We start from the raw sequence: 24,413 nt of genomic DNA on the forward strand, positions 1-24,413 counted from the left end.
ACAGAAAAAGGTTCAATAAAGTGAAAATAGTGTTTGATTGGCAAGAAAATGATGCATATGATGTGAATGCAACTTTACTTGTAGTCACGGATTTATGCTGTTACCAAATGCTATTTCAGTGGATGACAAATGACAAATTTGCATGCGTTATGCCCTTAATTGTGCGTAAGACGAATGTTGTCAATGATATTGGCAAGAAAATGATGCATATGATATGAACGCAACTTTACCTGTAGTCACGGATTTATGCTGTTACCAAATGCTATTTCAGTGGATGACAAATGACAAATTTGCACACGTTATGCCTTTAATTGTGCATAAGACGAATGTTGTCAATGATGTAACAGGAGTAAGTTTACTTGATTAAGACTGGATTAGATTTAATTAGTTGTCTTTTCAACGTTTCCTTCCAAGATTTGATCTTTAATTTGATTCGTTTCTTTACGAGTTGTTTTCTCTTGTGAACACTTGAGTTACACAAAAATGAAGGCAAATGGTCCAACTCTTGAACAGGGATAATTATGGTTAGTCATTTGAGTTCAAATAAAAAAGAAAATAGTGAACAAAAGTAACATAATCAGATAATATACACACGATATAATGAACATTTGTTGTATTAATTTGGGTAGGTAATATACACACACATTGATGACTGCCACCAAATCTTTCTGTGGATTGCTTCTTTCACCTGAAACAAATTCACCATCAATTTTACGTCAAGCGATACGTGGAGTAACTTCTTACTTTTTTTTCTTCATATTTGATGAGTATCTGAAATAAACTAATTTTTCTCAATCTTTTTGCCCTTGATTCCAATAATATATTTACAATAAATGGTGAAGATATCAAACTCGCAATCTGAAAAATTCGAACTTCGAACTTTTCACTTAAAATTTCTACTCTTGTTCAGTAGCTATTGTCTTCGTTTAAAAAGAAAATTGTTAATTTAGTTGCCTAATCAATAATTAAGTATGGTCGTTGGACGGTGTTTTGACGGAGGGCACGACTATAAACAGTCAGATAAGCATTAGGATTTAAATAATGTGATTTGGTAATTAGGTTTAATTAATGTAATTTGGTAAGACAAGTTGTACACTTTTGCACCAAATGTGATTGTATATAATTATAGGTGGGACATGCACATTTACATTGCCAACTGTAAATGCAATCTTATCCGTCCATCTAATAATCATAATCAAAATCAACCTTCCAAAATTAATATACCAATTTGAAAATTCTATGGTAGGCCAACGCAAACAATCATAATGTCGCCACAAAAAAGCATCTTTGAGGGGGTTTTTTTTTTGGAGAGGGATTCTTTACCCTCCTAATATTTTTACTCTTTCATACCTTTCTATTTGAACGGTCACGGTTAAGCCACGTCAATATCTTATATTGATTTTTTTTTATAGAGATAATAAGACAAAAAACAATGTGTGAGAGGAGAGGATGGAAGGGGATGAGAATAAAAGAGTAGAGAATCCTCCTCCATTTTTTTTTTTGGGAACTTTAAAGAAAACTCTCGGTACTGTTTACTTTAACAAAAAATCATATTTTTACACTAAAAAGTCAATCATGATACTATTCACTTTACCCTTTATTTTGTCCTTATTGTTAAAACTCAAAGTTTTCAAGCAATTTTCATTAGTTTTCCTTTTTTTTTCTACCCGATATTTTAATTAATATATTATGGAAAATCCTAAGAATGCAGGGATGTGTACATATCATGTTAATTAATAAATTTATTTTATTGGAAGTTAATTGTATGATCACTTGCCGCATGTAATGATACACAAATGTGATATAAATATGACATTACTGTTCTAATTTGCAAAGATGAGAATTTGAGTATGAATGTTAGACGTTCGCATGATGTATTTCTTGTTTTAAAAAAAAAATAAAATAAATATCTAGGATCGATGAACAAGGCCATCCAACATTAATGAATTAGATAGGTGTGCTCTTCTTTTATGTACTATGTTCGATTGGCTCACCGCCATTTAGATATAAATTTTGACATCATTTGCTAAAGAAGTAAGCTGACATTTGTGATCTGATTTTAACAAATGACCTTTTGTTGGGGGACGGTAAAGCAAAATTAGGATGTATGAAAATGGAACATAAAATTCATTGGTAAACCTAAATATCTTTTAATCAATTAAATTACATACTTTTACGAGTTTAATCGGATTCGAAATTTCGACATCATATGTGAAGTTTCATTAATATATTTTGTTCTTCCCCAAAAAAGACATTAGCAATACATGAAGGGTTTTATACACACACCAATTTTATGAAGACACCCTACATCCAAAAATCCTAACTTTGTCCCTCGTTATTCTAAAGACACCCCCACATCTCCTCCCAAAAAACAAAAGAGCATTCCAAACGGCCCCAATTCGACGACCAAGCATCTCTGGTTTCCTTCGCCGTCGACATTGGTATGGCTGATAATTCCCATTTCTAGTACAATAACACTTCAACTCACCCACATGGATACCCATTCACCTCAATCACCTCTGTCGCTGAAGTCGTCAGCATACACTTGCCATCACGTCTCATCCCCTTTTTGTCTTCGCATCTATCAACGTCATACGATTTATAAAATATAATTTAGGATAAATTTCATTTTACCCTTTTAGGTTGGGGTGGATTTCAATTCTTTAGAATATCTTTAAAACATTTCAATTTCATACATCTGTTAAAAAATCTGTTAAGTAAACCGTTACGTGATGACGTGACTGCCAAATGTGTGTCACATGACAAAAAAAATATTATAATAATTTACCCTTAAAAAAAAATTGAAAACCCAGAAACCCATTCCCCCGACCACCTCTTTCTCCTCCACTGTCTTCACCTCCCCTCCCATCCAAAAACCCACCTCATCCCACCCCACCCACCCACCCCAATGTTAGAAGTTGGTATAGAATCCGAGAAGGGTTCCTAACTGGTGTGGGAGTTCTAATTGTAATAGGTATGGGAAACTTGGACGCAAGTTTCAGATAGGTTTAGGATTCCAACTCAGTTTAGGATTAGGTTTTGATTTAGTATAAAAAGGGTCCTTAACGTTAGGGTATAGTTAATGTGGATATAGTGTGTGAGAGACTTATGTGACAAGAAAACTGTTTGTATGTGTGAGTTTTCTTGTATTCCTTTATTCAATCAATAAAGTGTGCTTCCGTTGTTCATGGTTTTCTGTTATTGGTTTGGTTTGATCGAAGAGTAAGTTTCAACACCCAACCCCCACCCTACCTCCCCCGCAACCCGTAACCCCACCCTCACAACCCCCCATCCCACCCTCACCTCCCCCGCAACCCTAGTACCTCGACGGCTCCTCTAAGTTCTCCACCAGGCCCCACCACACCTCCATGACCACGCCTTCCACTCCGGCCTTCAACGACTCAACCATGGCCTTGGGCCTCTGGCTTGCGCCCTATGACCCCACGAAATCCACAAGTAACGTGACGAACATCGGCAATCCTCTTCGGTGACGCTACTGTGAGAAGCCATGGAAGAGCTCGTACTAGAGGTCGTCGTTGTCTGGCGAGACCAAGCCGTTGGCAGCGGAATATTTGGACGAGTTGAGCTAAGCGGAAAGCGTGAGCCGGTGAGTTAGAGGTGAGGTTTAGGTCAGGGGGAATGGGTTTCTGGGTTTTCAAGTTCTTTATTTTTATTTTATTTTTTATTTTTTAGGATAAATTACTATAATATTTTTAATGCATAAAAAATTATTTTTTTTGCCAGCATAAATTTGGCAACCACGTGGCACAAATGTGGCAGCGACGTCAGCTTTAAATGGACCAATGGATGAAAAATGTCACGGATGAATTATATTGAAATAAAATAGAACGTGAGGTATGAAAGTAAAATTTTTTGAACATGTTACATGAGGTTATAATAGACCACAATCCTAATATAATAAAATGTAATTTAGCCTATAATTTAATTAGATAGTATCTCTAACATTATCTTTCATAAAACTCAATTTAATTTTGGTACCACTAAAAGGGAACCAAAATGAGCTGACATGTCGGCACCTGATTGGTTCCATAATACCAAAAGAGCGTTTTACTCTCAGAAACCCATGACGTTAACAAACAAAACGGATCTCCACCACTGTTTGGAGAGTGGCTAAAAAATTCCGACCAAAAATCTTCCAAATTCCTCCATCGGAGCCACCACCCACCGCCGGGGATTCTCTTTCTCGCACAAAATGTCCCGAATCAATTTTCGTATAATTCTTATTCTGGGGTTGATGTCGACGGTGGCGCATTCCATGCGGTTCGACCTCCAATCGGGCGCCACCAAGTGCATCTCAGACGACATTAAAAGCAGCTCCATGACGGTCGGCAAGTACGCCGTCGTCAACCCCAAGGAGGGATTTCCTATACCTGATTCGCATAAGCTGACTATCAGGGTAATCTCCAAACCATTTCTGTATCCGGGTCTGTTTCCATATCTGAAAATATGATCTGGGTTTTCTTTACTTACCAATTTTACAATTGGGTTTTGTGTTTAATCTTGTTTCGAATCTGTTTCGGAGTCGAATGTGGCGAAAAGATTGAATTTTTCAGATGAAGTTTTAATGGTTAGGCAAAGCATTGATTTCGAATTTGGATTTCTGTAAATTGGGTTTGATGATTTGCGATGTAAAGTTGGATTTTTTGGAAGCAGTTTGGAGATTTTATCTGGTGGTGTTGTTGGTTTGTAACAGGTGACCTCACCTTATGGAAGTAATTATCACTACGGGGATCATGTGGAGTCGGGTAATTTTGCGTTTACTGCTGCAGAGACTGGTGATTATTCAGCTTGCTTTTGGGTGTCGGATCATAAGCCCTCGACGACGGTGACGATTGATTTTGACTGGAAAACTGGTGTTGCTGCTAAGGACTGGTCCAAGGTTGCCAAGAAAGGGCAAATTGAAGTAAGCACTATTTTGATTGCACCTTGATGCATTTTTTGTGCGTTTATGCCTCTTTTGTGAATTCCGGCATGAGCGTAAACTTGACTCTTTCATGATTGATGCTTATATGAGGAAATGTGATGTTAGAGAACCTAAAACAGGAATACAAATGCTTGTTGATTACGAATGTATAATACGAAGAATGTAGGCCTTCTAAAACTTGTTAGATTCACAAGAAGTACCAAGGAATTAAGAATAAACTTTAGAACTCTTCTTTTAATGTAAAAACAATCAGCCTGTCTCTTGTGGGCTTCAAAGGCTCGTATTTATGGAGTTGGCATCCTTAAAGCATTATGAATGGATATCGAAATATGAAAATCACGCAACATCCAAAACTTACCGTACATACTAAGTTCTGTTATTGGACAAAAAATAAGTAGCAGCCTAATCATATTTGAACAATGATATGTCATATATCCTTGTTCTTATGATTCTCATTAATTGGTATTTTATTTTTTTCTGTAGATTAGAGTATATTGATCAAAAGATATGGTTTTATGTCTTGTGCTGATATTATTTTTGTTCCTTGTGCTAGACGATGGAACTTGAGCTGAAAAAATTGTACGATACTGTGTCATCCATTCATGATGAGATGTTTTATCTTCGTGAAAGGTACCAAATCAATACATCTTGTGCTTAAATAGTTTCTGTACATGTGGCTCGGTTTCACAATTTGATATGATGCCGCATTATACTCCACACGCATGCTTGAGTTAAAACTTTCTCTGCAAAAGTATGAAACGTGCTGCTTTACTCTATGTATGTAATTTTAAATAGTGCTGGGGATGTTAAGTTTAGTATTCCTTTTCTTGACAGATTACTAATTATTTGTCTTAATTAATTTGTTTACCCCTTTTGACTTTTGCCATATCTTTATGTATGAGATGATTCTTATTTTGATTCCGATATGAGTACGATAATTGAGGTTTTAGTATTATTTTTTCGTAGCGAAGACTTTAGTTGTTGGGATCTTTTGTGTTTTGTTTATTGTCTTTGCTCTGTATTCCTCCTTCTTTTGTTAATCGTCTTCCTTTGCCTTTAAAGTGATACCGTTTGAAATCTGAGGAGGACATATTAAGTTGGAGGCATATTAAAATGTAAACTCGTATGCAGCTTTCTGCCAAAATATTGAACCTTATTTGTTCCCTCCCTTATCTCTTATATCCTACTTTTGGCCGTTCCCGTACTTCAGGGAGGAAGGAATGCAACAACTTAATCGATCAACTAACTCCAAGATGGCGGTTTTTAGCGGGCTTTCGCTTTTTGTATGCCTGTCAGTGGCTGGTTTGCAACTATGGCATCTCAAGATGTTCTTTGAGAGGAAGAAGCTCCTCTAGTTCCACTTTGTACTTATTTTTTCAAATTTATTTCTGCAGTTACATACGCACACAATTTTTTGTTCCCTGTATTTTGATGCCTAATTATATACTTTGGGCATTGATTTGTTCTGCCGAGAGGTTAGCTTCTAGGAAGGAATCCTATCAAAGTTTTTGTTTGTTTTGTTGAAACTGGTTTCTGTACTTTTTCCAGAGCCAGGAAACTGACTGACTTCATCAACATCATTGGGAAATTTTATATATCGTTGTATAAAAAACATTAGTTTATGTCACTTCGATTCTCGTACGTAGGAAGTATGTTGTCGAGTTTGATTTCTATAACATTGTTTATGACTTTATGTATGAACGTGAGCTCTATAGTTGTGAGAGTCATATGATACGAGAATCAACTCATGAGATTCATATGTTAAACTCAATAAATGAACTCAACTCTATACGTCTTATATATTCTGGCTCGCTGCATGAGTTTGATTCCAATTTATAAAGATCGAAGTCGTTTTACCAGGAGTTGCTATTGACCCTTTCAAAATGTTATTGTGCACTTATTAAGTAAATTTCTTGATTATGGTTTTACAAGTGCATGATAAAAGCATCAATCTTTAAGTTATACGGTACATTTTCGAGCGTCAATAGCAACTCACTCTGTCAAATTGAAGTAACGAAGATATAAAAAATTCGGTTCCAATTTCCACACTACAAAGTTCAAAATACCGTTAATAAAACTGGACCAATGTGTCAGTGACCAACGAACCTATGCCGCTGCCAGGGCAGCAACAATGGCAAGCAAGACTGAGCTTCAGCCTGGCCTACATGGCCCAGAACTGCCTCTCCATGACACACCTCAAGCAAATACACGGCCGCGCGGTCGTCACAAACCTCCAGCACCACGCCATCGTCCTCGCCAAGATGTTCCGCTTCGCCGCCATCTCGCCCTCCGGTGACTTAAGCTACGCTCACCGCCTGTTCGATCAAATGCCCCAACCAAACACTTTCTTCTACAACACCCTCATCCGGGGCTACTCTAAAAGCTCGTCTCCGTCGCAATCGGTGGTTCTTTTCAACCAGATGAGGCTGAACTGCGTCGACCCAGATGAGTTTACCTTCACGTTTGTGCTGAAATCGCCGTCAAGAATGAAAATTGATGCGGCTCCGATGAGATTCATGGGATTGCGTTGAAGTTTGGGTTTTGCGCGCATTTGTTTGTACAGAACGCATTGATTCACATATATGGGGCGAGAGGGATACCGGTTGCGGTGAGGCGAGTTTTCGATGAAGCAGTGGCTCATGACGTCGTTTCGTGGTCGGGTTTGGTTATTGCGCATGTGAGAGCGGGGGAATTGGAGTTTGCACGGCAGGTGTTTGATGAGATGCCTGAGAGGGATGTGGTTTCTTGGACTGCTATGATCTCTGCGTATTCCCAAGCAAAGTATTCGAGAGAAGCGCTTGATTTGTTTTGGGAGATGAATCGTGAGGGAGTGATGCCCGATGAAGTCACGATGGTGAGTGTAATCTCAGCTTGTGCGGCTTCCGGAGATGTGGAAACGGGGGTATGCATCCACCAATATATTGATGGCAATGGGTTTTTGTGGATGGTTTCGCTCTGCAATGCGCTGATTGACATGTACGCGAAGTGTGGATGCATGGAGCGAGCGTGGCAAGTGTTTGATAAGATGAGCCAGAAGAGCTTGGTCACTTGGAATTCGATGATTTCAGCATGTGCAAACCATGGCAATGCCGACGATGCGTTTGGTTTGTTTGAGTGCATGACTGCTGCTGGTGTTGCACCGGATGGGGTCACATTTTTAGCCCTTTTAGTTTCGGAGACACGCAAGGGATTGGTAGATGAAGGGCTCAGACTATTCGAGAGAATACAAACAGACTATAGAATCAAGGCGCGAATTGAGCATTACGGTTGCACGGTTGGAGGAAGCATACGGATTGATTAGTAATATGCCAATCCCGGGCAACGATGTTGTTTGGGGAACACTGCTTGCAGCTTGCAGAACTTATGGGGATGCTGGTATGGGCGAGAGGGTCGTGAATAGGCTGTTAGAGTTGAAACCAGATGAAGGCGGGTACTACATTCTCCTTCGTGATATTTATGTCACGGCCGGAAGGACAACGGAAGCAAATGCGATGAGGCGACGCATGAATGTTAACGGTGCTAGTAAGACTCCCGGATGCAGCTGGGTGGGAGCATAAGGTTTCCGTTGAATGCTCTATCAGCGTTCGGAATTGCTCAGTCATGCTTTTATGTAATTGTCATATCTTAATGTCTAGTTACCATTAGTATGTTTAGACATGTGATTGGATGCAATTTATGTTGGTTGCCACCCTGAAATTGGTCAATGCTTCTTGTGCTTGAGAATTGTATGTTAAGCATGGTATTCACAAGACTTCATGAGTCTTGCATATTTATATTTGATCTGAATGTAACAGACGGATTGTATGTTAGATATACATTCTAACTTGGATGCCATAAGTAGAATACGTATTAGGAAGACTTAATCTTCAAAATTGCATGTGTTAACTTATAAGTAATTAGTAGGGCTACGTAAGATTGTTAACGGTGACGGCTAAATACTTGTGTTTCTTAACATTGATTCTCTAAAACCGGTTATTGTTTGCTTGTTTTCATTATTGTTGATCTCAATACATTTACTTATTCGCATTTGGTATTTTAATTCACAATTTCAACTTTCTTAAATTTTGTATTGAATGGTTGATTAAGAATTTTTTTTAGCACAAATTATTTATATCAGTTATTGAGAAGAATGACATTACTTGAGGAGTTTATACTACATTAACATTGTCCTCTTGCAAGTATTTCTATGTGATTTTAACCTAATTATGCAGGTGCTAAAAATCCTATCACCTTACATTGTTTCGCTCACTTCTACCTCACCTATTGTTATTTTCAAGACCTTAAAACTCATAAGATAATTGGTCATGGTGAAAGAATTTAAGGTTTGTATATTTTGACTATAGAGGATATAGTTCTTTCAGATTCAAGTAATCATCAAGTTCTAAGTGTAAAATAAATAAATAACTTATTTCGGGATGAAATTATCACACAAACAAACATTGTTGTACGTTTCCTCCTTTTGGCTTGCTTCAATGAATTCATTTTACCGACAAAAAAATTGAGCCTATATAGAGAGCTTGTCTTAGTAACTAACTCAAAATATAAATGCACCCAAAAACAAAACTCAAAAATATAAATTGAACTTGGAATTTTCTTTTAGGATCAAAAGAGATACATAATGACCAACTAGAAAACCCAAACATAATTAGCCAAATAGAAAGCCCATACATTGGCTTCTCTTTACATGTTTCTTAAAATGTAGAAAATCCAAACCTAACTAAAGATCACATAGGAATCTAAACCACGTTGTTTTGTTCTCACCAAACATTCTTGGTCCATACGTAGAAATAAATATGTCAACAAGTAACGGAAATTGTATCCAGATGAAGGAGGTAACTGGAACACTAGCAATCAAAATGCTTGCGATAACAATTGATAGTTTCCCGTCAAACATAATGTAAAGGGCACAAGAAAAGACAATCATCATGGAGGCAATAGATAAAAGTAGGGTGAAAAGGCCTATCATCATTTTTGTGGGCAAAGATTTGTAAAAATCATCTTGAGAATAACGTGATGTGAGAATCCCCAAAAACATAATAATCGAGGTTGTGGAAGAAAAAAGTGAGATTGCATCTGAAAATACAAATGCTATGAATACCTTTTTAGTTACGAATGTCGGAAGACCTGTATCTCCATTATTTCCACCAGGAACTGTGAATACTGCAGCAAACATTATGGTGACAATAAGAGCACCTACAACTGTACAAGAAGTTGCTGTTTCCTTCATTGAATTTTCTGCCTCTTTCCACATTTCTTTGTGATTCTCTATAAATACTTCTCGCGGTGTCATATTCTTTTTGTTTACAGCTTCACAATCTTTGGGGTTTGCAACACTCTCCACCTCCTGCATTTTTTGCAAAAAATAATTTATGATGTAACTATGAAACCCGTATCTCTTCATATAAAATCCTTACACATTTGTCGTTTGAAACACCACATGACCCAAAATCATTAGTTAAAAATACGTAGGATGATAGTATAGTACGTAGTTAATAATAATGTTTTCTTTTTGTTTTTATTTTTTTATATTTAAAGAGAGTAATTTCTGTATTTTTTTTAAAATTGAATAAATAAAGTAACAAAAATATGTGAAGGAGTAGGAGAAAATGAGACTAAACTTATAGCCATATATATATATATATATGTATAAACAACGTATAAGCAAAATATTTCATAAATACAAGCATATAGATAGATAGATAAATAGTCACCTTGAACCATTGTAGTTCTCTTTGCATTTGTAAAGCTGCACCCTGAATGTGATAAATTTGTGACAATGGGGTAATACTTGCTACCGTATGTAGCATATTATTGCCAAACATATCTTTCGTCCCCACTATTTCCTGTATTCTATCAGAGTGAGAGAGGGCATATATAAGATTATAAACTTTGTGGTGACGGCATTCAGCGGCAATTTGGTACAGGCTTTGGCGTTTATCATTCGTGTAATGTACGGGATATGAGAAATCTTCAAAGAAATGAGTAATATACTCCACATGCCCTTGTTCTACTGCCACTAACAGTGCTTCTTCCAATTTCTTTCTTTTATAATAACCCGTACTTCCTTTCTTCGCTGTTAGAATTTCTTTACTTGCTTTACACATGTGAGGTAAAAACTGTTGAACCTGCTCATGCATCAGTTTCATCTTATATATACGATTGATTCCTAGGTTCACCAAAAAACAAATACAAATTACAATTATATTAAAATATAATTTATTATTGATAAAACAATCATAAAAATAAATCAATTAACGATATGAATATATATATGTGGCCTACCCGAACACAAACATGTTGGGAGTTTCGTCGCAAGTCCTTGGAATAAACCCATTCCTGCATTACAACTTACAAGTCAAATTTGATGACAAAAATAAAAACCATTTTATTTACCATAAATGGTCCTTCTTCGTACTATGTTGGTTTTTGTCATAGTATGTGTATTGTGTATTGCTTTGTTTTTTTTTTTATATTTTATTACGAACATGTTAATTTTATTATATTTTATATATCACATTTGTACTATCTTTCTAATTAAAATGAGTTAAATTTGTATCAATGAGCCTACCTCTATTAAAAATCAAATTGAATTACAGACATGTAAAATACCTGAGGAAATGAGATGTCCTTGATTCTCTTTTTGGTCTGAGAGAGGCCCTTGATTCTCTTCTTTGTTTGAGAGCATTTGATTACTGATAAGAGGAAGAGGTTTTATGCATATACCTATTAAGATAAGAATACAAGTCCAATCATTAATTCAATGAACTATTTGTTTAAGAAATATTTTTATGTTAAGTTGTGTTTGTGTCATTTTCTTGTCAAACCCGTTCTTTTAGTGAATTGTGTCATGGAACCCAACCTATTTGCACCCATTGAGACCTCTGTCGGAGTGACAACCTTTCTAACCTTAGATTAAATGTCTAACATTTTTTGAAAACTAATCTTTTATTATTTTTTGGTCCTCATGCTTACAATTCAAGATAAGTGGGGTCTCACGCATGTCATGCCAACATTTTTTACAGATATGTTAACGGATTTTGATGGCCTGGCGTAAAGTGTCTCACTAAATTTGAGTTTCAATGAGTTACGTGACATGATTTTAAACTTCCTAAAGCAAAGTGAACCTGCCTTTGAGTTTCAAGAGTAGTTGTCGTAAATAAGCCTTTAATGTTTATTACTGCACATCGTACACTGTCACAAACCAAACATATAACCCTTAAGAGTGATTACTTTAACCATTCCAGCAGTGTTAAACATTTCCAAAGAACTCAGCCCTCAAACCAAACATATAACAATGAATTTTCTTAATTAGCTATCAGTTGTTATTTAGTGTTACTATCTAGTGATTTTTTTTTTTTCGCTTGTATGTAAAAAGTTTTAGGTTCAAATTTTATAAATGGTGGGTTCATAACCAATTTATTCACCCCGCTCCTTAGTGTAAATATATCATGTATATATATATATAGCTATGCATTCTACAGTACCTTTAAAAAAAAGGGGTAAGATTATAGAAAAATTTCTTAAACAGTTCTGGATTCAACGGAGATATTAAAGAAAGAATAAATGGTAAGTTGTATTACTTAATTAAGTTAAATTATTTTTCTTTACCATGATGAGAGAGAATCAATTAACAACAACATCACACTTAATTATCTTTTTCTTTTCACCTCAACCATTTGTTACTTAGGCATGCATCTATTACATTTTTTCTTGGGGATGAGCTCATTTTCACACTTGAAAATAACATATTTTTATTGTAGAAATTTCATAATCAAAACTGTTCAAATTTTTAATTTTTAATTTTTATTTGAAGATTATCCCTACAAAAAAACATTCAAATGGGAGATCGTGGCGTCTTACAAATGTATCAAATAAATTAACGGTATAGGTACTAAGTAACATATCAATGATATACCATCTATTTATTTAATATATTTAGATGACTAAACAATCTTCAATTTGAATGATTTTTTTGTAAAGATGATTTTCAAATAAAGATTAATAAATAGAACGGTTTCGATTATAAAATTTCTACGGTGAAGATATGTTATTTGCAAGTGGAAAAATGAGCTCATGTCCTTAATGGAGAATGCAAGTATTATTCTTTTCATATATAACTTCTTAAATACGAAATGACTAGGATTTGTTTTTGAAGACCATGTTGCTTGATGTTAATCTTTCTTTAGAATTTTATTCTGGCTTTAATATGGATTAGAGCATTTCCAACGTTGATAGCCCCCTTGATTATAGGCAACTCAATCCCTTTAGTGAATAGTAACTGCTTGTAGTGAACAGTAAATGTCCAAGTGCATCTCCAGTCTCCACCCCTAAACTAAATAGCCCAGACAATTCGTATTAAAATATTAGTATTTTTATTTTATAAAATAATAATAAATAATTTTATTTTTAATTTCAGATAATAATAAAAGATTGTTTGAAAGTATTTGAGGTGGAAGAACATGGTAAGTGTTTATAGAAAAAATAGTGGCTGACATCCCCATGATGTCAACCTTGTGTCACTGCCCCTGGGGCTGGGGCTGTCGATTTCTGCCTGGATGACCAACTGGGCTCCGAGCCCCATTGGATTGAATTGGGCTAGAGGAGTTTTTTGGGTGGGGGAGGGGACTTTACAACCAATCCCCTAGGGGATTCGAACATGCTAGAAGTGCTCTTACTAAAAAAACATGTGATATAAGGAGATAAAGTACAATTAGTCTGTAATACAATTAAAAAAAGGGTAAATTAAATTTTGCATTCTTAAATTTGAGTGCAATTACAACCTCATACATCATCTTTAAAGCATCATCATTTAACGGTCAAATTAACGGTTTGACAAACAGATGCATGAAATTGCAACTAATACACAAGTTTGTGTATGACATTGTAGTGTTTTAAAGATTATGTGCATTTACATATTTATAACTATTTACAATCTTAGGGGTACTTTGGTATAAAAATAAAAGTATGATGATGTGTCATCTTAGTCATTGGACAAATGTCACGTAAAGTGGACTAATCCTAATAGTGACTCACAAAATTTGACTTATATCAAGTTTTATCTTTTAGAAAGAAAAAAATATAAAGAGAAAATAAAAAGAAAATTGACTAACCAAAATAGATAAATTTTTCCCATAGACTGAGGCGGCTTCCACTTTGGAACGCAAGACGTTTATTGGCCAATGTTACTAAGGGGATATTCCCATTGCAGTCTATAGCCATGGCCAATTTTGGATAATGTTGAATTAAATCCAACGCAATATCTACATATCATAGAAACGTGAAAAAAGAACACTATAAGTATACTGATAAAATTTGTGACAAAAAAAAAAAAAAAAAAAAACATAGGGGAAAAGTTGTACCAGGTCTGTTGAAATTAAAACCGAGAGTAATAAGTCGAGCGGCATAGGAAACTTCTAGTGCTTCGTCTGGAGTGAGGGAATAGAGAGAGCGAGCCATCATTTCCCCATTTGGCTTCTCTTGGGCCTCTACCACAAAAGGCACCAGGAACAAAGGAGGTGAATTGGTAACAAATCGGTTGTTCTTTTTAACCATGCTTTCAGCTATTTCAAACCTTTCTGGATAATCTCTTATTAAAAGATGAAGAGCTGTTAAACCATCATCGTCTGTTATATCCAAGTGTTCCTCTTCCATTTTCTCCATCAACTGTTGTATAATGCGCACGCTGCAGTTCTTCTGGATTGCGTAGTGAAGAACTGTACCACTTCGCACAAACGGAAGTGTTTCACTTCCTGCCTGGCTATTTTTGCGAAGACAGTTGATCACATTACCCCAATCATCAGACTTCACATATTCGGCGAAAGTTGGGTCACGTTCTGCATGCCATGTTTGTTAATTGCTAAATTTCCCATACTTGTATAAAAATAATTTAATACAATTTGACAAGTGGAAAATTTTACGAAAAATATAACAAAATAATCCTACAATTGGAAATATAATAAAATAATATACAATATATAAATATACAAGGGAGATTCCAATCCTTATTAACATCACCGAGATCTATTGGAGATGTTAGTGATTAGTCATAGTGGACTTAAAAGTTTATCATCAATTACTATTAAATAGAATTATATAGGAGTCTGAATTTGTGAGGATACCTTCAGTCCAACTTTTCCTTGCCAACGGTGGCGTAGTACCATGATCAATCGGAGGTGGATACGCATGAAGAACTGACTTCTTTTCTGAAAATGAAAACTTTGATGTTAAGATGATAGATGTTATCGTTCAATTCTGAATATTTTTTTTTTTCTTTTCCCTTCATACAAATGCTTATGAGTGTGAAAATAATTGCAAAATATTCCTCATTTAAATTAAAATATATAGAATCATAGATCACCTACAACTGTACAACCATTGCCGTATATTTATTTCCTTCAAATTTTCATGGATATACGTACCATTTTCATCTGATGGTTCACTTGGCTTCTTCAATTCATCTGACAAAGCATTCCATGCTTGTTTGGCCGTGGTTGCTCTCTTGATAAGACTATAAGTATCATCCCCGCAAGAATTCCAGATTGCGTATAAGGCCTTGGCATCCTTCTTCTTCCAAGCCTTACTAACTTCTTCATTTTCTGTAATAGGAGGTACTTGATGTAAAACATCCAAAAGATCTTTGGCCAACATGTAGGTCTCAATTTGATAACTCCAATCATCATAGTTCTTACGGTTAAGAACTGTATGAACAACTGTAGTTGCCATGTTCAATCTGCCTATTTATCCAACGATATTTTATGTCAATAATCGAGCATATGTGTGAAAAAAGCAACGAAAAAGAAAAAAAACAAAGTCCAACTACTACACTCACAATTTGAGTTGGGGAAATCTTCAAAAGAGGCGGCGGAAGCAGCTAGCGCTATGAGCTTTCTAATTGGTAATTCCTTTGCATGTGTACATAGAAAGTAGCCAAACTTTTCATTTATAGATACAAATGACCAATTAAAAAAGACTTGGAAACATAGAATTGATTAAAGAAAAAAGACTTCGTAAATTACCAAGAAAGATGCAAATGAGCAATTAAAAAAAGACTTGGCGAAACATACACTTGAGAGCAATAAAAAAAGACTTCGGCAAATGGATGAATTTTTTAATTAAAGTTTAAATGCGATTGATGGAGGGGAGAACGTCATAGAATTGACGAAAGCAACGTCATTTCATCATCATCATCATCATCATCAATGCTATATCAGTTTGTAAGAGGGAGAGAAAGAGATGTAATTTGTAAGAGTCGATCGATTTGGCAATGTCCGTGTCAGTTTCCAGCTAGGATTAGGACTTAATGAAGAGGCCAATCAGTACTAAATCGGGAAAGAAAATCTTCCTGATCTTGATTGTATCTTGCCTTTCACTCCAAGGCTCTTGTAAATATTGTTCTTGTAAATATTACTAGACACTCTCGTAAACTTTGTTGCTATGCTACAATCTCATTCTGATGGTACATGATTTCCACAAACTCCCAAGGTTTTGTTGCTTTAATTAACCTCAAGCATTTTAGTCTCAGTATTCTTCATGCTTTTCTAAAATGAAAAATCCGGAAACTCCTCAAACTTTATTTACGCTGTGGCTTGTTGATTTTACATTACTCACTTCTCAGTTGTTTGGAATTATAGCAATTAAACTCGAGGATGAACATTTGATAGCTGTCATTTTATATGTATATGGTTGCAATTAAACCTCACGAGGTGTTCGTGATTATTAAATTAAAATGACAGCTATCAAATGTTTAATTGTATTTTAAAATGACAGCTATCAAATGTTTAATTGTATTATCAAATCTTTTAGATTTTGATCAAAGTCCCTAGCATTTATGCATTAGTGAATTACATGTCAGTTACATAATTTTTTTTTTTATAAAATTAGTAATTGATTTAGTGTTTTAATACTCACACCCTTATTAAACTCCTAATTAATTTTCAATTCAAAACATTTCCAAAATATTAAAAATAAAATTAGAATAAGTTTTCAATTTTTTAATCTTATATGTACCCATTCATATAATTTTTCAATTTTTTCTAATCTTAGATGTACCCGTTCTTAAATATACACATTTGTTATATGTAACATGTACCCCTTTTTTAATATAAAACGTACCCATTTTTTTTATATAAAATTCATTCAATCTTTTTTGTAATTCATTTTTTAAACTTATATGGGTACATTATATTTCGTTGATTTAAGAATGTATCAATGTCAAGTTTAATAGAAGAAATTTAATAATGTTATTAAGCCTAATATTATTTATTTATTTATTTATTTTTGTGTTTTTGAAAGGTATCCATGTTTTGGTACAATAATTTTTTGGTTCGTTTTGATGAATGTACCCATGCATATATATACAATATATTAGAGAGTATAATTTATTTTTGATATTTTGAATTTCATAAATTACGGGTTTTATTTAAAATCTCATTAATATAAATAACTACAAATTTCATTTTTAATTTAAAATATAATTACTTACATAGAAATACAACATTTCATTAATGTCAGGAATTTCAATAAAAAAACTGAAAATCACAAAGGTTTCAATCAAAGAACATTGGTAGTTAGGGATCGCATCCAAAATCTCCCGATAAAGGAAAATTTAGGTACTTAAATATATAATAATTTGATGTACCAAAATTGTTTAAATCACCTAAATATAATCTGATGTACCAAAATTGTTTTAAATCACCTAAAAATACTAAAACAAATTACTATAAATGAATTATGTACTTAAATATATATTCATTTAGATGCAATATGTCAACATACAAAGTATCTAATAAGGGCGGAGCCACCTTTTGTGCTTGGGTGTTTTATTAACACCCCACAAATTGTGCAGTTTAGAAGATATTTACTATGGGTTGTTTTATTAACATCTCACAAATTGTTAACTAAACCCCATATACTAAATACACCCCATACTTACTTTTTAAAAGAAAAATTGTCTTAATACGCCCATATTAATTTCCTAAAATACCCTCATACTCCACTCCCACATAAATATGAAAAACAATAAAACAAAAACAAAAATTTTCTCTACGACGCAACCTGCAGAACTGCCACAACCCTTCTTCCACGACTCTGCTTCAAAACTATAGTAGTGGATATAAGTACATATCTTTGTTCATTCATATATAAGAGTAAAAGTCCTGGGAAAAGTCCGGCCCTATAAATCTGGCATGAATACATATTATCTTTCTCTAATAAGCAGATATTTTGCAGTGGATGTGGCAAACATTTAACCGATCAAACTTTCTATTGTTAATATTTACATGGTAGTAATTGGTAATCCTAGCACAAAATTTAATGCTTCGTGTCAAAGTGCGAATCAGTTACAGTTAGAGGAAAAAAAAAAAAAAAGCCTGAGAGTAAAGTTAATTTAAGAGCTCCAAGAAAAATATTTTGGCGTGTAAGTTTGATCTCACGTTGGATTTGTGGGGTTTGTTAAGAAATCAAAGTCTTAAATTTTAGGCGTAAATAGTCATTTCATTTCTACATTTTATTAATTCAGTATTAAAATTTTAAATGGGGTGTAATCAACAATTTATGAGGTGTCAATAAAAAAACCCTTGACTAACTGAGTTTTAATTTTAGCCAATTAGCCTTCAGAACTTTTATTTTTTATTTATTATTATTTTTGGACAAACAAAGTAAAATTCATTAAAGAGAAAGCTAATACAAGGTAAGAACAACTCTAAAAGAGAGTCCAGAAAAGCCAAGCAAAAGCCCAACACCATAAATGAAAATTACAATGAGAAGGGCCCAAAGTGAGCAGCCCATAGTAGCAACCAAATCGAAAACCATAGACATCCACCTCCACCAACACAGCCGCATCACCACTGCGGATCCATCACCACCACCCAGAAAAGGGCCAAAGAACCAAAAGGATGAATGGAAAATGGGGGTAGGCAAGCTACCCGCATTAGAAGCGCTCCCATAATCCTACCAAATAGTGCAAAAAGCACTTTAAATTCTATGAAGTAGCAAGGGTAGATGGTAGGAGATTCACAGTAAGGAGTGATGATTGGAGAGGAACAAGGCAAAGAAAACAGATCTGAGATAAACTCAGGGAATACTGAGACCAAGCTTAGAGCAACCTGAGACACAAAATGCTCAAATAGAAAGCAAACAAAAGCTAAAAGCATAAATAGGTAAACTAAATCTCCAACCATGGTGGCTTGGAGAGGGAAAAATTGTGGTGGAGCTGGAGGAGAAAGGGATGATGGGGAAATCGGGATGACAGAGAAGTAAAGAAGGGGAGAAAGAAGGGAAACAAGGGTGGAGAAAAGGGAAGAGGAGGAAGAGCAAAAAAAAGGAAGAGATAGACGAAAGGGATGAAAATATAAGGTGGACGAAGGAGGAGGATAGAGGAGGATGAGGAAGGGAGGGCTAGGTTGTTGCCGACCTCAAGCCTGAGCAAAAAGGCCGATGACAGAGGAGGTTTCAGAGGTTAAGCGCTTTACTTTGGGGGAAGGAGATGGCACAGAGTCATAGGTGAAAAGCTTATGCAATAAAATCAAACACTTACCCTTCAGAACTTTTATAATTGGTCAATTTCCCTTTGAACTTTAATTTTAGCCGATTAACCCCCTAAAATTTTATAAATAGCCAATTTTCCCCCTAGCATATCAATTAATAATAAAATCTATATCAATTAATGAAACTAAAAAAATATGCATGAACTAACACTATAACACAATCTTTGACCCCAAAAAAAAAAAAAAAAAAAAAAACACTGTAACACAATCCAAGTAATATCAGAAAATCCTAACGAATCAACAATAAATATGTATGAACTAACACTAAAATAGATATGAAAAAATCCTAAGAATTAACAATGAATAAGGCTGAACTTAGTTTAAAACTCGTTAATGTGTGATTGTTTGACTTTTTATCAAAGACCCTTACATATATGTATTCACTATTCATCCTTTTGTTTTTAATTAGTATTCTTAAAATAAAATTAAAAAAAAAAACTAAAACTAAAACTAAAAATCCTAACAAATTAACAATAAATAAGTATGAACTAACACTAAAAATAAGTATGAACTAACACTAAACTAGAAAACTTACAGAAATTCTGAAATTGCTCTTCATAATAAGTCAACATAAGTTTCGGGCTCTCCATAATTAGTCAACATGATATACTCTGATGAAGAATACTTGGTAGACAGTTTTCGACTTTTGCTGGATCTTCTAACCTGGTCTTCATTCTCTTGCGGGGCTGGAGGCTCCCCCTGATTGGGTTCCCCTTGAATTTTCTTTTCAAGCTCCCCCTGATCAGCAATTTCATGATCTGGCTCACCTTGACCAGGCTCCTCCTGATCAGCATTATCTGGGTCTACAGGTACTTCATTGGCAGTTGCTTCAGGGATGTCACCGTGACTTTCTTTATCTGAAGCTAATGGATCAACTTCTCTGACTGCGTCATCTGGTTGTGCCTCTTTATCCGAATCCCCAATTGTTTGGTCTTCATAAAAGACCACATCTCTGCTTCTGATAAACTTCATCTGGTATTGGTCCCATAATCTGTAACCAAAATCTTCACCACCATAACCAAGAAAGATGCACGGTGTAACTTTGTAGTCTAACTTCGATCTCTGCTTTTTGGGCACATGCACAAAAGCTTTGCAACCAAACACCTTCAGATGAGAGTAAGACACATCATTACCAATCCATACTCTCTCTCGAACATCAAGACCTAATAATACTAATGGAGATCGATTGATCAAATAGCAGGGTGTCTTACAGCTTCACCCCAGAACTAGTTAGACAACTTTGCAGTCCTCAGCATACACCTGACTTTCTCCATCATGGTTCGGTTCATTCTCTCAGCAACACCATTATGTTATGGAATTCCAGGAACTGTCTTCTCATGACGTATGCCATGTTTCGCACAATACTCTCTAAACTGGTGAGATGTGTACTGGCCGCCGTTGTCGCTACGAAGGCACTTGAGAGGTTTCCCAGTTTCCCTCTCTACCATGGCATGGAACTCCTAGCATGTCTGAAACACCTGGTCTTTGGATTTCAACAAAAACACCCAGACCTTTCTTGAAGCATCATCAATATAAGTGACAAAATATTTCTTCCAAGTGACTCAACTTCTATGGGACCACACACATTTGAATAAATAAGATCTAACAAACTTCTCTTCTTTGTAGATGGAACAGAAAAACTAACTCTTCTTTGTTTACCGAATAAACAATGCTCACAAGAGTTTAATGACGTACCTTTGGCAAAGGGAATGTGAAAAACCTTCTTTGCCCGAACTTGTAGGCCTTTCTCGCTCATGTGGCCTAGCCTCTTATGCCATAAGTTTATAGATGAATCCTTCACAGCATTCAACTCACCTTTCAAAACCTTAGCATTTGACCAGTACAACGTACAACAAAGTCGTGCTCTTGCTACCGCCATTAAGCCTTTAATAAGCTTCAATTTTCCTTCGCCAATATGGTGATAATAACCTTGTCGATCAAGGGTACCGATGGATATCAAATTGAGACGTATATCAGGAATATGTCTCACATCTTTCAACATCAATTGCCAGCCAAGATTAGTTCTTAGGCAAATATCACCAATTCCAAGAATTTTAGATTAGCTTTCATTCCCCATCTTCACTATGCCAAAGTCACCTTCTTCGTATGTACTGAAGAACTCCCGTTTGGATGTAGCTTGGAAGGAAACACCATTGTCAAAGATCCATTCAATGTCTCTATCAGAATCACCCATACGCAGACATTCACCAACAGACAATATTTTTGGTACATCAATTTGATAGGTGCCTAGAACAGAAGAATAGTGTACGCCCAAAAGCATGGGTACCAAATGAAAATTCATAGGCATCTTGAACAGGTACCACATGCAAACCAAAATCATCGTCTCCAGATTTACAGTGAACGGTCAACTCTGCACCCAAATAATTAGTCATTGTGATAGTGGAGTCGACTTCAGCATCGCACATAGTTAAGAACAACACTAGAATCACAACCAGAAAAACATTTTTGATAAACGAGGCCATAGTGATAATGTTTGGTTGAAGTTTAGTATAACACTAAATTTCTTTGTGGAAGAACACTTGGATGCATCCTTCTTTTACAAAACGCATTGATTCATATATATGGGGCGAGAGAGAAACTGGTTGCGGCGAGGCTAGTTTTCGATGAGGTTGTGGCTCCTGATGTCGCTTCATGGTCGGGTTTGGTTATTGCGCTTGCGAGAGCGGGGGAATTGGAGTTTTCACGGCAGGTGTTTGATGAGATGCCTGAGAGGGATATGGTTTCTTGGACTGCTATAATCTCTGCGTATTCCCAAGCAAAGTATTCGAGAGAAGCGCTTGATTTGTTTTGGGAGATGAATCGTGAGGGAGTGATGCTCGATGAAGTCACGATGGTGAGTGTAATCTCAGCTTGTGCAGATTCGGGAGATGTGGAAACGAGGATATGCATCCACCAATATGTTGATGACAATGGGTTTTCGTAGATGTTGTCTCTTTGCGATGCCCTAATTGACATGTATGCAAAGTGTGGATGCATGGATCGAGCATGGCAAGTGTTTGATAAGATGAGCCGAAAGAGTTTGGTCACTTGGAATTCGATGATTTCAGCATGCGCAGACCATGGCAATGCTGATGATGCGTTTGGTTTGTTTGAGTGCATGACTACTGCTGGTGTTGCACCAGATGGGGTCACATTTTTGGCCCTTTTAGTTGCGTATACACACAAGGGATTGGTAGACGAAGGGATCAGACTATTCGAGAGAATGCAAACAAACTATAAAATCGAGGCATGAATTGAGCATTACGATTGCATGGTTGATATGTTAGGGAAGGCAGGACAGTTGGAGGAAGCATACAGATTGATTAGTAGTATGCCAATTCTGTGCAACAATGTTGTTTGGGGAACACTGCTTGCAGCTTGTAGAACTTACGAGGATGCTAATATGGGTAAGAGGGTCGTGAATAGGCTGTTAGAGTTGAAACCAGGTGAAGGCGGGTACTACATTCTCCTTCGTGATATTTCCGTCGCAGCCGGAAGGACAATGAAAGCAAATGCGATGAGGCAGAGCATGAAAGTTAACGGTGCTAGTAAAACTCCCGAATGCAGCTGGGTGGGATAATATGGTTTCCGTTGAATGTTCTACTGGCGTTCAGAATGCTCTGAGTCACGCTTTTATGTTATCATAGAAAATGAATCTAATCAGACTTCCAATTGTATTATCTTGTGGAAAGGTGTTATGTGAAACAAATTTGAAGCCTCAAGGGGTATTCGTGTAATTTTTGAAACTTGAGGGCATTTTGTGAAACCTCATAAACCTCAGGGTAGACTTGGCATTTTGGACCCAACCCGTTAACTCGATCTGACCCGACCCTTTAAAATTAGTAATTGGATGGATGCTTAATGGGTCGGGTTGTTAGGTGAACCCGTTAAATAACGGGTCACTTTGGGTCAACCCGTTAGCACCCGTTAGTTGAAGATGTTTTAGTAATTTCAGTAAAGTCTTAACAACAAAAAATAAACTCTATGCAAAATAATAATAATAATAATAATAATAATTGTTAACGGGTCCGTTAGCTTAACAGGTTGGGTTCAAGTGACCCGTTAACTTAATGGGTCGGATTGAACCTAACCCAAATCTAATAAACCCTACCCGTTTACAGGTCTACCTCAAAGTGTTTGTCAATAGGGAATTAAAATACCAAATTATTAAATGACCATTTTGGTGCTTTTTTTAGTTCATACGATTCATTAATTTTTTGGAGAAACATGTGTTTTTTATTTATTTTTAATTTATTTTTTTAAATTTAGGAAAATCAATTATAGATTAATGATAATAGAGACTACAACCGAAAGGGAGAAAAAAGTGTCTAAAACATAGAGAATTGAGCGAGATAGGGCTCGTTTGGAATGATTTTTTTAAAATGACTGGAAACACGCTTTTAATGAAAATGTTTTTGAAACAAATTCTTAGTAAAAATTGAAGTGAATCCTAAAAAAGCACTTTAATTGCTTCTTGCAAGAAGCACATTATCTTTCGTCAAGACTACAAAACTCATCAACTTGACACAAATACTAGTAGGTGGCTTTGTCTTCATACTTTGTTACTCGATCTCTCGTCAGTTTTCGAGTCGAAATATCACGACACTAACACGATCGTCAATCACATTCTTCTCAAATTTTGCAAATACTAATGCGATTATGCAAAATGTATGAAAGAATTTCGGGTAAACCCTAGTATTTCTTAACCTTGATTCTCTAAAACCGATTGTTATATCATTGTTTGCTTGGTTTCATTATTGTTGATCTCAATACTTTAACTTATTCGCATTTGGTATTCCAACTTTTCTTAAATTTTGTATTTAGTAGTTAGTGATTATTCATACCAGTCATTGAGAAGAATGACCTTACTTGGTCTGTTTATTCTACAACAAATTTTTTTCTCTTGCAAGTATTTCTATGTGAGT

At 35.5% G+C, this 24,413-nt stretch overlaps 2 protein-coding genes and 2 pseudogenes across 2 annotated transcripts; 3 read left to right on the plus strand and 1 right to left on the minus strand.

Annotated features, from left to right (window-relative positions):
- Positions 1-4,034: 4,034 nt before the first annotated feature.
- LOC137708740 (transmembrane emp24 domain-containing protein p24delta9) lies at positions 4,035-6,572 on the plus strand. Its single transcript, XM_068447888.2, has 4 exons — positions 4,035-4,417; positions 4,715-4,924; positions 5,499-5,575; positions 6,156-6,572. The coding sequence occupies exons 1-4, from the start codon at positions 4,214-4,216 to the stop codon at positions 6,298-6,300; spliced, it is 636 nt and encodes a 211-aa protein (XP_068303989.2). The 5' UTR covers positions 4,035-4,213; the 3' UTR covers positions 6,301-6,572.
- A 364-nt stretch (positions 6,573-6,936) lies between these two features.
- Positions 6,937-8,738, plus strand: LOC137749145 (pentatricopeptide repeat-containing protein At2g20540 pseudogene; annotated as a pseudogene).
- Positions 8,739-9,494: 756 nt separating this feature from the next.
- Positions 9,495-14,772, minus strand: LOC148689259 (uncharacterized). The gene is made up of 6 exons (XM_088689866.1): positions 14,305-14,772; positions 14,056-14,205; positions 11,555-11,668; positions 11,228-11,281; positions 10,657-11,111; positions 9,495-10,289 (listed from the first exon to the last, which is right to left on the minus strand). Exons 1-6 carry the CDS (start codon positions 14,603-14,605, stop codon positions 9,663-9,665), a joined length of 1,701 nt encoding a protein of 566 aa, XP_088545992.1. The 5' UTR covers positions 14,606-14,772; the 3' UTR covers positions 9,495-9,662.
- Positions 14,773-21,403: 6,631 nt separating this feature from the next.
- Positions 21,404-23,068, plus strand: LOC148689260 (pentatricopeptide repeat-containing protein At2g20540 pseudogene; annotated as a pseudogene).
- Positions 23,069-24,413: the final 1,345 nt, after the last annotated feature.

Source organism: Pyrus communis, chromosome 17 (genome assembly GCF_041283825.1).
Source record: "Pyrus communis isolate YQ-2024b chromosome 17, ASM4128382v1, whole genome shotgun sequence".
Lineage (NCBI taxonomy): Eukaryota > Viridiplantae > Streptophyta > Magnoliopsida > Rosales > Rosaceae > Pyrus > Pyrus communis.